The sequence below is a fragment of the Neofelis nebulosa genome, chromosome 5 (genome assembly GCF_028018385.1).
Source record: "Neofelis nebulosa isolate mNeoNeb1 chromosome 5, mNeoNeb1.pri, whole genome shotgun sequence".
Taxonomy (NCBI): domain Eukaryota; kingdom Metazoa; phylum Chordata; class Mammalia; order Carnivora; family Felidae; genus Neofelis; species Neofelis nebulosa.
In genome coordinates this window covers 97,174,484-97,187,885 of record NC_080786.1, presented here as the reverse complement: position 1 = coordinate 97,187,885, position 13,402 = coordinate 97,174,484, and the positions used below count along the sequence as shown (strand labels likewise).

At 37.9% G+C, this 13,402-nt stretch overlaps 2 protein-coding genes across 6 annotated transcripts in view; one reads left to right on the top strand and one right to left on the bottom strand.

Annotated features, from left to right (window-relative positions):
- Positions 1-13,402, bottom strand: part of LSAMP (limbic system associated membrane protein) — a 653,847-nt gene that overhangs the window by 204,731 nt on the left and 435,714 nt on the right. The window lies entirely within an intron of this gene.
- Positions 8,624-9,728, top strand: LOC131512519 (heterogeneous nuclear ribonucleoprotein A1-like). Its single transcript, XM_058731345.1, has one exon. It carries the CDS (start codon positions 8,678-8,680, stop codon positions 9,638-9,640), a length of 963 nt encoding a protein of 320 aa, XP_058587328.1. The 5' UTR covers positions 8,624-8,677; the 3' UTR covers positions 9,641-9,728.

Below are 13,402 nucleotides of genomic sequence, written 5' to 3'. Positions count from 1 at the left end.
TGGAAAACATTTAACCAGATATAGCTTTACATTGTTTAATTTATAAAGAAATTTCTTAGATGAGTTGTGAATTTATGTTTATGTTATGCTATGATTATTTATCAGGACTTACTTTATGTATACACTGAGTTCTGCACCAAACCTACAAATGACACTTCTGATATGGGACCTTTAACACAGGTATATTTTGCAACCAGGAGAAAATGTTTAAGTATACAACTTCTTTCTATTTAAACCATTGAATGGAATGCCTTTCCTATCACTGTATACATGAAAATATTCAAACTCTTCAAATTCTTCTAGCTTGCCAGACTTCTATTTTCCTTCTAGACTTTTCTGTACAGAGATCCAATAAGAAATTGTATGTGTGTGATTTTTCTAAAGCCAAATATGTATTTCCTCTGTAATCAATCTAGATGAATTTCTATTCTGATAATATCTACATTGTCCTTTCTCCTCTACAAATATGAGAAGACCCATCTCATCCAAAAGCTTTCTAACTACATGGAGAGAAGATAAATGTAAACCACTATAAATGGGTGACTTATTTATTCCTTAATTAATGATAACAAAATCACCTAAAATTTTTCACCTCAAATGACCCCAAATATTCTATGGATAACTTATTTAAATTATGAGCTACTATATTTCCCTTAAAATGAGACAGTAAATTCTCTTTATATAGCACTTAATTTGGTTCCCTGTGTACATGGAAACAAGCATATGTAAAGAGTAGTAGCAGGGCACAAGTGCTTTTCCCAACTTGCTTCTGGGACAAGTAAAACGTTGGCCATCAAAGCAGAGAACAGAATGGCACCAGGGTAAGGAATCCTTGATAATGATTAAGTGTGGGTGGATTTTGCATGAACTCTTTAGAAAGAGTAAAATTTTGAAAATTAGAGAATATAAATTTAACAGTCACATAGTGACTTCTTCATGTACTTTTATGATTTCCTTCATTTTTACTTCATTTCCTTCATTTTTCCTTCATTTTTACATTTTACATTTATTTTACTTCAATTATCAACATGGCTGATATTTTGTAAGATCTGAGTTGATAAAGGTTCTTACAGTTGAGTCATCCAGATGCTCTTGCTTGTTTTCATCAACATCATCTATTTTGTTCTCTTACCTATGTTCTTATGACTGTCTAAAAATGTATCTGAAAACAATTAAAACTCTTTCACCCTTCTGGATGTTTTGATTCCCTTTCTCTCGTAGTGTTCCCTTCTCTCCAATAAAACCATAGCTTTTCTTAAATGGGAGAAACACAGTGATATCAAATACTGACAATTCATTTCTTAAAGGATATTCAATTTTCACACTAAATGAGTTGTTCTGAGGATGAGACTACAGTTCAAGATATGTGGTAAATATAACTGAAGAAAATGAAAGAAATTCACAGGTGGAGAAGAGAAGGAAAAAAGTGGGGGAAGTGAATAATTTATGTTCTGTATATAATACAAATGAACAAAGAATAAATCTTGGTTACATTCCTGGTGACTTTCTGTTTCAAGAAACACCAACCACCACGATTACAGGTTGCACCATATTTCAGTTAGTGTTGTATTTAGAAGGGACTTCTTCCCAAGAAGCCATAAGTAATCTGACAAATATCACTATTCAATAAATACTATTTTCAGTTTGTACTAATGACAAGTCTTCTTGAAAACTCAGCTTGATACTGGACACTACATTGGTATTATATCTGGCTACTAAATCCACAATTTCATGTGAATCTTCTTGTTTGAATTCTTTTTCCATGTTATCTTTGTCCATTTATCAATAATTAAAAAGTAATCTATCAACACACTGGGTTCATATGATTAGTCTTCTCCATAGTGAGAAAGAAAAAAAAATCTTTGTGTGCTAGAATTTCTGACTACAACCTGGTATATCCTTATTGTCAGTGATCCAGGCACGTGTTGTAAGGGTTTGTGCTATGTCTATTTCCAGGAGGGAATCCTTTTTTTTTTTTTTTTTTTTGTACGGTATTTTGTCACTAACTTTTTTCTTTGATTCTTAGATGAAAACACTGGACAAAACCAGCTTGTTTTGTAGTACTGGTTTTTAGCCATCACTATTGATAATGAAAAGTGGATCGAATCTAGGCTAAGGACTTGACTTACAGCAAGTTAGAGGGACTCTGGATAAATACAAGATCTTGTTAGGGGCATCTGTTACTCAGTAAAATTATCAAAAAGAGCATTCCATGTATATTTCAGGATTTAATGTATTTATATATATTTATATACATATATATACATATATTTAATGTAAATGGAGACCAGTTGTTGTATAGAATGGGCATTTAGGATCAGCATTAAGATCTGGAGAGGTTTCGGAACTGTGTTAAGATGACTCACAAAGAGGTTTCCGTGAAGATCAAATCCACTTCCTAAACAGCTTCCATGCAGTGGACAGAGATTTAAAAAAAACATTCCTTCATTGATTCCTCCTTGAAATGTAATCCAGTCAGTGAGATAAAAATCTCCTTGCACTTGAGTCTTATTTGTCATAATTATGCATCTTTAGGGTTTCATAATGACCAATTTAATCACTTTGCTGTTTAGAGGGCTATAACAGCCAATCATGATAATAGGTTTGGTATTTGGTAGGAACCATTTAACACCCAAGAGCCCTTATTCTGAGCCTCTTGATGCTACTTCAACTTGACAGGCAGCTTCTGATTAGCACACGTTGCAAAACCTTTGGTAAAATGCTCATTTCTTTTAAATAAGCTCTGTGACCTACTAGTAGGCATGTTGGCTTGAAAACAAGGTCACCATGTGAGAGAAGTTTTCTCCAAAATGCTTATTCTTTTCCTAGTCATCCATTGTAAGAGCCTGAACGCACCAATGGGTTTCCAGTTCCGAAGTAGTTCCAAATGTAGGTTAGATCTAATTGGCTGGTGATAATGCACCAGAACTTCCAAAACAAGCTCTGCCACTGTGATTAAGTGATAATGGGAAAGTCACGAGAAGTCCTAGTAAAACGTACCATTTTTCTATCATCAACAGCATTCTCCAGTAACTAGTCACACTAACATGATGAGAAACAGCAAAAAGATCTTAGGGCATTTGTTTTCAATCTTTGGTGGACATTAATACCACCAGGAGAGTTATGTTTTAAATGTAAATTCTTGGGGCTTATGCATAGAGGCTCTTACTTATGTCTTCAGTGGCTCCAGGAAACACCATTTAACAAGAATCCTAAGCGATTTCGTAGCTGTATTCTTTTTTTTTTTCCTTAAGTTTATTTGTTTTGAGAGAGACAGAGTGTGTGCCTGTGAGAAAGGGACAGGCAGAGAGAGAGGGAGAGAAAGAATCTCAAGCAGACTTCATGCTGTCAGGCATAGCCCTATGTGGGGCTCAATGCCACAACTGAGAGGTTATGACCTACCTGAGAGTCAGATGCTTAACTGACTGAGCCACCCAGGTGCCCCTGATTTAGATATAAGTAACCCTGGACCACATTTTTAAAAATATTGTATAAGGCCAATTACTAGATTGGTTACTAGTGGTAAAGGCGTCTCAGCATTTTATCAAAATGCATTGATAAAATGATTTTCCTTCTCTTTTTTTCTTTTGTTTTGTTTTGGCTATGCCTCCATTTCTTTTAAAAAACTGCTTTTCTAAAGTATTTTGTAAATGAATGCTTGAGTGCATTTCTTTCCTTGAAAAAAAAAAAAAAGAAGGCCAAAAATTCAGTTTTGTGTTTGCATAGCCTGATTTTTAAAATGAAGAGAGATTAGACTTTGGAAAGCTTTGCCAGGGTCATAGCTCATGTAGTTGTTTGATCATGTGATGTGGGATCAAGTACCATCCATCGCACTTCCTAGACTTTAGTTACTTAACCCTCTAATCCTCAGTATCATCTGTAAAATAGGGATAGTTATATATATATGTCACAAGATGCCATAAAAATTACACACAGTCATTTACATGCATATATGCACACACACACATATACACCTATGTATGTATACATATATATATATATATATATATGCAGTCTTATATGTTGTACTCATCAAGGGACTAGAGGAAAATGTTAACATCTTCAAATATCTTTATCTGGGAAAAGAAAAATGTCGCTTCTAGCCACTCTCCCAACATAGTCTTCCTTATAGGTAGAATAAAGTTAGCAGTCAACCAGAGAAAGAAAGAATGCCATTTAAAGATAGGCAGGCTGCTCTGGAAAGCAGTGTGGAGGTTCCTCAGAAAATTAAAAATAGACCTACCCTATGACCCAGCAATAGCACTGCTAGGAATTTACCCAAGGGATACAGGAGTACTGATGCATAGGGGCACTTGTACCCCAATGTTTATAGCAGCAATCTCAACAATAGCCAAATTATGGAAAGAGCCTAAATGTCCATCAACTGATGAATGGATAAAGAAATTGTGGTTTATATACACAACGGAATACTACGTGGCAATGAGAAAGAATGAAATATGGCCTTTTGTAGCAACGTGGATGGAACTGGAGAGTGTGATGCTAAGTGAAATAAGCCATACAGAGAAAGACAGATACTATATGGTTTCACTCTTATGTGGATCCTGAGAAACTTAACAGAAACCCATGGGGGAGGGGAAAGAAAAAAAAAAAAGAAGTTAGAGTGGGAGAGAGCCAAAGCATAAGAGACTGTTAAAACTGAGAACAAACTGAGGGTTGATGGGGGGTGGGAGGGAGGGGAGGGTGGGTGATGGGTATTGAGGAGGGCACCTTTTGGGATGAGCACTGGGTGTTGTATGGAAACCATTTTGACAATAAATTTCATATATTAAAAAAAAAAATAAAGATAGGCAGGCTGCAACACTGGAAAGAATGCCACGGGATTGCACTGCAGGTGGGTAAATGTGCTGAGGTTAGCTCCTCCCAGTAATACCTTTGTGAGATCAGATGGCAGGAATAAGACAATGCCATGCTCTGGGGTAAAGCAGATCATCTGGAACTGTTTCCTTTTCCCCACTCATGTTTGCTTGTGCATATGCTACAATTTTTTTCCCCCACAAATAACCCATTGTCTTGTTCTGAAAGGGAACAGGTGGATAGCATGACTGCAGGAACTAAGTAGTTTCTTTGACATCAGTACAGTTTGAGAAGAAAATGTGCAACACACATAATTTTCTTATTGCACAATTTACAAAGTGTATACGCTAGCTGAAGAATAACATTTCAAGTTCTTCTTCCCAGGTTAGATGTCCTCAGCCCCCATCTCCAGCTTTGCACCAGCATCAGCCGAGTGTGACACACACAGATGGGGACCCAATCAAAATGGCTACCTAAGCCCTCATTTGCAGTGACAGCCATAGTTAATGAGGGCCAGAGGGTGAGTGAGGGCGATGTAGTCATGATTCACAGAATTCCAACTCTTCCCAGGGTCAAAAATCTATTTTTGCTGCTGTAGCTGCTGGTCTCCTTGCTTTATAGTTTAAAAAATACACGTTTGGCCTCCTCCACATAGGTGAGATGATCAAGGCCACCCTCCTTCCTCTATTATCAGGATTAAAGTCAGCATGCAAATCAGTTGATACGGCTGAGTCTGATCATTTGAAACCTCAGAGATGAGTCTTCTCATATATGGCAAATAAATAGAAAAGATTTATTTTGTAAATTGTTTTCTTTATAAAAAATTTTCAAAAATGCATTTATTTTTTGTATTGATAGCCTTTCTTCCTCTGTGGAGGTGTATGACATGATGTTGACAGAGTTCATAAACATGACTATAGAGTAACAATGGAATAGATTGAAGGAAGTGTAAATTTATGACAAATCAAAGCTATCTTGAGATGGATAATTAAGAAGTTGCCTTGACATGACTACTCATAAATTTATCTGCTGCCCAGACTAATGCTATGTGTTGGGATAACACTGACCTCCCTGAGGGCTGAGTCTCCACAGTCACAGGACTTTGAGAAGTTGGTAGAGTCTTCTCTGCTGCTTCTTCTCTACCTGGCTGATACTGGTGTACGGATAGTGGAAATTTCTCCAGCACCTGTTTTCAGGTTTCTAAAGCTTCATAGCACATGCAGATATCTGGCCTCAAAGCTATGTATATGCCTCAGCATTTTACCCTGTAATCAGGGAATAATTTTAAATTTCCCTTACATGCTATATAAGGTTATTTTTATTATTTATAAGTGAATATTTGTAAAGCACAAAGATCTTGACACAGAGTGATAAACAAATGCTTAGAAAAACAAACAAACAAAAAACTCCTTAAAGTTTTCCCGTGCAGTGTGAATATGACATAGACCCAAGCTCAGCTGCATTGTAAAATACAACACTTCCTTTTGACAGCTTTGAGGATGTTAGGAAAAACTCATCTTTTGGCCTTCATTCCAACTGCTGTGTTACCTATGGCCCTGGTTTCCTCTGATCTGTAGTGCATCTAGGAGATGCAAGAAATTTAGTATTCCATAAAGGAATTAATTCCTCAAAGTTTCTGACTATATTACACAGGTTCAGATAATCCTATTAACATTTAATGATTATGTAAACTAAACTCACTTATTCCTCTTTTTGAAATTTGTTAAGAACTTGTCTCTTGAAAGTTTTCTAAGTCTTGACACTTCATGCTAATTTGATTTTTTTATTTGCATGATTGTTTCCCCAATGTTCTTAAAGGAACAAGTCTTATTTTTCATTGTCCATATGAACATGCATTCTTCATATTTTGCCCTGAAAACTGTGACACTTTCACAACGGTAGTATTTGTAAATTTTTTAATGTAAAAAATGCAGTACTTTTGTAAAATGCAAAATTATCATGTTTCTCCCATCCCTTTCCCTTTCTTATTGGTATGCAATATTTTTACTCCTGACAAATAAATGACTCAAGATGCAAATGCTGATGTATCTCAGCACAGGCACATTATATAGGAGAAGAATGGGGCTGATGGGTCCTTGGGGATGCATACTCTTAGGTAAAAAGGCAAAGACTGTTTTCCAGGTTGGAGCTCTGTTTTGAGAGTCTAAAAATTCGGAGTTCAAGTACGGGATCTTCTATATGGTGGCAGTTGGGACAAATAAACTTATTATACTCCCCCTACTCCTGTGATTTGAACCTGACCTTTGGAAATGAGCAGTGGCAACCAGCATTGCAGCAACTGACTTTCTGGAACATCAGATCTCCTGCTCTTAATGGTGGCATATTCAGAAAAACAAACAATCTGCTTCAGGGCAAGAGAGAGGAACCAGGATGGAATTTCATGAGTTTACCTCCTGGGGCTTGTGAGGAGTGACTCTAAAGAGGATAAAAGATAGATACTCTCACTGCAGACAAGAAGGGAGTGTTAGTCATTTATGATAAAAACAACTGCCACCACCTAAAGTGCAACTTAATCTGGTAACCCAACTTGGGAGTAAATCCTATCAGTTACACAATTATTTAATTGTAAAAATGTCAGGATCCTGTCACCCTTTCATAAGGCTTACTTTCTCTTAATATTTTTTTAGTCCTTGTCGGTTGTGTTGTGCTGTTGAATAATCATTGTAGTGGCGAGGCTTAACCGCTGAAAGGCAGCTTCATTTCAGCACAGAGTAAGTGATCCCTACATACAGGTAGTGAAATGTTTTAGGATTTCTATGGATAAGAAAAACAATGTCAACTTAGTCATTAAGATTGAATTCTCTGGGCGCCTCGGTGGCTCAGTCAGTTAAGCATCTGACTCTTAATTTCGGCTAAAGTCACGATCTCATGGTAGTGAGATGGAACCCCGCAGCCAGCTCTGCTTAAGATCCTCTCTCTCCCTCTCCCTCTCCCTCTCCCTCTCCCTCTACCCTGCTCCCGTGCATGTGCTCTCTCTCTCTTGATTTCTCTCTCTCTCTCTCAAAAAAAAAAAAAAAAAAAAAAAAAAAAAAAGATTGAATTCTCCTTTTGAAAGTCTTGTTTATACTAGAATATCAAATGAAATTTGGCCAGAGGTTACCCCACACCTCTTTGGCTTCGATCTGTGGTCCCGCAGGGAACTGCAGTCAACTTTAGGTATTAAATCTGTGCAGTCTACATTGATTGGGATCTGGTTAATAATAGGCATTTTCATGGAGAGGCTGAAGTGATCATCTACTAGAAAAAAAATCTTTCCTCCCACCTCTCCTCAAAACAGAGGTACCAGGTATGATACAGGTGTAAGAGAGAATGTAGATGCCTGGGCATGGCATAATGTCCATATTTCCCAAAACAGGTACAAATAAAGTTTATGTAAACATTCCTAGAAACCTCCTTTGTTTCTTACCTTTGTTGGTCTTGCTGGTTTAAGCTTGTTAGCTTTCCCCACATAGAATTCATTACAGGACGTTTTCATAAATTATTTTTAAAAAATAAGGGAAGAAGCCTGTCCTGTCCCCCCAAGAGCTATCCATTTTTTGTGTGATGTCACCATGATTCCTGTCAATAACCATACACATGATCAATAGCTTGCCTCTTCCAGAGCTTTGTTATCCACTTCACCCCAAAGTGCCTGTTCATAGTGGAGGTCAGTACTGATCCCACATAAAGGGGCCTTGTTCCTTTTGTTTAATTTAGTGCCCCTCCTCCACACAGTATTCAGGACCTACCTGACTGCTTGGTACATGATATAGGCAGGCTACTCAAGAAATATTTGTTGCTCCTTTCTGCCCGTGGACGCCAACGAGTAAGCATCGTGAAAGTCTCCCCTCCCACCGCCGTCATGTCTAAGTCAGAGTCTCCCAAAGAGCCTGAACAGCTGCGGAAGCTTTTCATTGGAGGTTTGAACTTTGAAACAACCGATGAGAGTCTGAGGAGCCATTTTGAGCAATGGGGAACGCTTACGGACTGTGTGGTAATGAGAGATCCAAACACCAAGCGCTCCAGAGGCTTTGGGTTTGTCACCTATGCCACTGTGAAAGAGGTGGATGCAGCCATGAATGCAAGGCCACACAAGGTGGATGGAAGAGTTGTGGAACCAAAGAGGGCTGTCTCGAGAGAAGATTCTCAAAGACCTGGTGCCCACTTAATTGTGAAAAAGATTTTTGTCGGTGGCATTAAAGAAGACACTGAAGAACATCATCTAAGAGATTATTTTGAACAGTATGGGAAAATTGAAGTGATTGAAATCATGACTGACCGAGGCAGTGGCAAAAAGAGAGGCTTTGCTTTTGTGACCTTTGATGACCATGACTCTGTAGACAAGATTGTCATTCAAAAATACCATACTGTGAACGGCCACAACTGTGAAGTAAGGAAAGCTTTATCTAAGCAAGAGATGGCTAGTGCTTCTTCCAGCCAAAGAGGTCGAAGTGGTTCTGGGAACTTCGGTGGTGGTCGTGGAGGTGGTTTTGATGGGAATGACAACTTTGGCCGTGGAGGAAACTTCAGTGGGCGAGGTGGCTTTGGCGGCAGTCGAGGTGGTGGTGGATATGGTGGCAGTGGGGATGGCTATAACGGATTTGGTAACGATGGAAGCAACTTTGGAGGTGGTGGAAGCTATAATGATTTCGGCAATTACAACAATCAATCTTCAAATTTTGGACCCATGAAAGGAGGAAATTTTGGAGGCAGAAGCTCTGGCCCCTATGGTGGTGGAGGCCAATACTTTGCCAAACCACGAAACCAAGGTGGCTGTGGCGGTTCCAGCAGCAGCAGTAGCTATGGCAGTGGCAGAAGGTTTTAATTACTGCCAGGAAACAAAGCTTAGCAGGAGAGGAGAGCCAGAGAAGTGACAGGGAAGCTACAGGTTACAACAGATTTGTGAACTCAGCCAAACACAGTGGTGGCAGGGCCTAGCTGCTACAAAGAAGACATGTTTTAGACAATACTCATGTGTATGGGCAAAAAACTCGAGGACTGTATTTGTGACTAATTGTATAACAGGTTATTTTAGTTTCTGTTCTGTGGAAAGTGTAAGCATTCCAACAAAGGGTTTTAATGTAGATTTTTTTTTTTTTTGCACCATGCTGTTGATTGCTAAATGTAATAGTCTGATCATGACGCTGAATAAATGTGTCTTTAAAAAAAAAAAAAAAAAAAAAAAAAAGAAATATTTGTTAATGATGATGGTGATAATTACTCCATATCACAGGCAATTAGGGTCTTCTCTGTTTAAAAGACACCAAAATTCTTAATCATTTGTCTTATGTTTTTATTGTTAGTGAATTAAAGGAACTATAGGGGCACCTGGGTGGCTCAGTAGGTTGAGCATCCAACATTGGCTCAGGTCATGATCTAACTGTTTGTGGGTCTAAACCCCTCATCGGACTCTGTGCTGACAGTGCAGAGCTTGCTTTGGATTCTGTTTCCCTCTCTCTCTACTCCTCCCCTGCTCGCACTCTGTCTTTCTCAAAAATAAATAAATAAACTTTGAAAAGATAAAGGAACTATATATTACAGGGGGTGTTCAGAATATAGTTTTAGGAACAGATTCAGACTTTTTTTTTTCTATCACCTATTTAGTGACCAATATTGTACTAGGTTGATGGAGGTGAGGACAAAGTAATAAAATAGGAAAGTATATTAATTCACTTGACTTTACATGTTACTCTTAGGGCAGAAGAGTCATTCAATAAAAAATGGAGAAAAGTGATAAATTATAGTCAATCATCAATGACTTACTCCAAGATCAAAATTTCCCATAAAATTAATAGGAATTTATTAGAATCTGGTGCAAAAACCTGTACATTTTAAAATTTTCCAGGAAGCACTGGTGATCTGTCTCTGGGGACATATGAGTGGTCATCACAGAAAGCTTAGCTTGAGACACAATATATTAACAATCAAACTTAAGATTGAATAAATACCTAGGTTATAATTACCAAACAAATGGTTAAAGGAATACTGTGAGAAATATTAGAATTTAAACCAAATGTTTGTTAGAACCTATTTTTATAAGCAACATGGAATGTGTGGACTGGATTATGGCAAAGTGGATTCATAACTGATTGAAAACTTTCCCCAGAGAATTAGAAGGATTGACATCAACTTGAAGCATCTGGAAAAGAACATGATAGTCAACTTTACTGATTATAACAAGTTAAACAGATCAACATGGCTAGATTACAGAATAACAGTAATGATAATGATCATACACTGAATTTTTCTACATGTTATATATAGTTAGATGGTAGAATAGTATCCGAATGGTAAACTCCACTTCTGAACTGACATATGCAGATAATCCCGCATCATCTTTTATTTCAAGGAAAGTCTTCAGGAAACTGATGTTTTGTTTGGACTATTCTAGCAAGAATTTCAAGATCATTGCCTTGTTATAATACTTCAACAATAAAACAAATCTATCTACTAAGATTGCACGTAACAGGAATAAATATAATCCTTTGTTTCCATTAAAAAGGATGATGTAAATTTGAGATGGGAAATAGATGGCTCATTAGCCTTATGTGTGAAATCACTTACAAGCTTTTTGGTTGTCTGTGATCGCATAGGCACTGGTATGGCTGTGGGCAAAAACATTCTTACCAATTTTCTAAAGTCCTCATGATACTCATTATTACAAGGTTAAAATAATATTTTTTGTTTGACTTTTATTCATTTTTCACTTTTTCACTATTTTATCAGGAAATGTTATCTCCATCCCTCCCCTCACTATCCTTTAAACTTTCAAGGAAAATAAACAAGATTTATTCAATCTCAAGGTAAGGATGGATGGGGTTCCAGGTCAGTCATGCTCTGGAGTTTCCTTTCCATCTCTCACTCAGAGATAAAACCAAAGACAGGATTCCTGGCCTTTTTCTAGCAGGACAGAAGAGAAGTGGGTCTGCTGGCAAGATCCATGTGCAAGCTGGCATGTGAGCACCTCTCTGTGAGTCATAAAAGTTAGTTATTTGTTATATCTAGCCCAGTAGAACTCACACTCCAGTGTGTACGGAAATCACAAGGGAAGTTTGTCTCAGTGCAGACTGCTGGAACCTACACCTAAGACATTGTGTTTCAGTAAGTCTGCAGTAGGGTTTAGAATTCTACATTTTTAAAAATATACACGCAAACAGATTTAGTTGTATATTCATTCATTTGGCAATTTTAATTCTACATATATTTTTGAGCAATAAATACATCCTGGGCACCTTTCTAGGGTACAGCAGGGTCACCAAGGATTAGGCATTGTATAAGATGAAAAAAGCACACACTGTTGTGGGACTTGTATTCTGTTGTGGGGTTACAGATTTAAAAAAATCTCATAAATAAGCAAAAACAAACTTTCAAGGGCACCTGGGAGGCTCAGTCAGTTAAGTGCCTGACTTCAGCTCAGGTCATGATCTCGCAGTTCATGAGTTCAAGCCCTGCGTCAGGCTCTGTGCTGACAGCTCAGAGCCTGGAGCCTGCTTCAGATTCTGTATCTCCCTCTTTCTCTGCTCCTTCCCTGCTTCTGCTCTCTCTCTCTCTCAGAAATAAATAAAGATCAAAGAACTAAAAAAAAAAATCAACAAACTTTCAAATAGTGACAGTGCTATAAAGAAACAAAAGAGCACAGTGACAAAAAACTATCAGGGAGAGTGTGCTTTTTTTTTTTAGCTAAGGGCATTAGGGGTGGTCTTCCTTAGATGCTGTATTCAAGCTGAGGCTTTAATGAAAAAAAAAAGATTCTGTGTGTGTGTGTGTATGCATATGTGTGCATTGATGTATATGTACATGTGTATGTACATATAGTCGGAGGCATAAGATGTACAGTAAATGCAAAAGCTCTGAGGTAAGAGGAAGCTTGGTAATCTTGAGTAATAGAAAGCAGGGCAGTGTGGTTAGATCAGGGTTTCTCAATAGCACAACTATTGATATTTTGAGTTAAATAATTGTTTGTTATGTGAGGCTTTCCTGTACATTGTAGGATTTCAGTAGCTTCCCTGGCCTCTACCCACTAGATGCTGGTTACACCCAAACAGCTGTGACAATCAAAAATGTCTCCATGCCATGCAAAACTGCCCCTAGTTGAGAACCACTAGGATAGAGCTAGTGAGAGAAAGAGAATAGTAGGAGATGGGGTAATAGACAGTGGCTAAATCATGTAGGGCCACAATAATCCTTGAATTTTCTTCCAAGAGGTTCTGAAATTCATTGGAGGGTTTTAATTGGGACTGAAGGAGGGATATAATATAATTTATGTCTTTCAAAGAATGCACTGATGGCTGGTTAAGGAGCAGAGGGGGTGTAAAGTAGAAGTTGGGACTACTGGAATAGTCCAGTAGAGACATAATGGGATTGAAATAGTGTTTAGTCAGAGGACGCTGGAGTCAGAAAATATATAGGAAGGTGCTGTGGCAGGACTTTGGGTGGTCAGTAGACCACACTTGGAGCAACAACATTTTCAAGACTTGCTACTCAAAATGGATCCGTGGACCGCAGCATGGTCATCACCAGGGAGCTTAGGTGCACCAGCCGAGGTCCCTAGGGGACATACTGAATCAGAATCTGTATTTTAATGAAA

Bases quoted from the DNA above. Each gene is read 5' to 3' on its own strand.
- LOC131512519 (XM_058731345.1), top strand. From the start codon at position 8,678: ATGTCTAAGTCAGAGTCTCCCAAAGAGCCTGAACAGCTGCGGAAGCTT.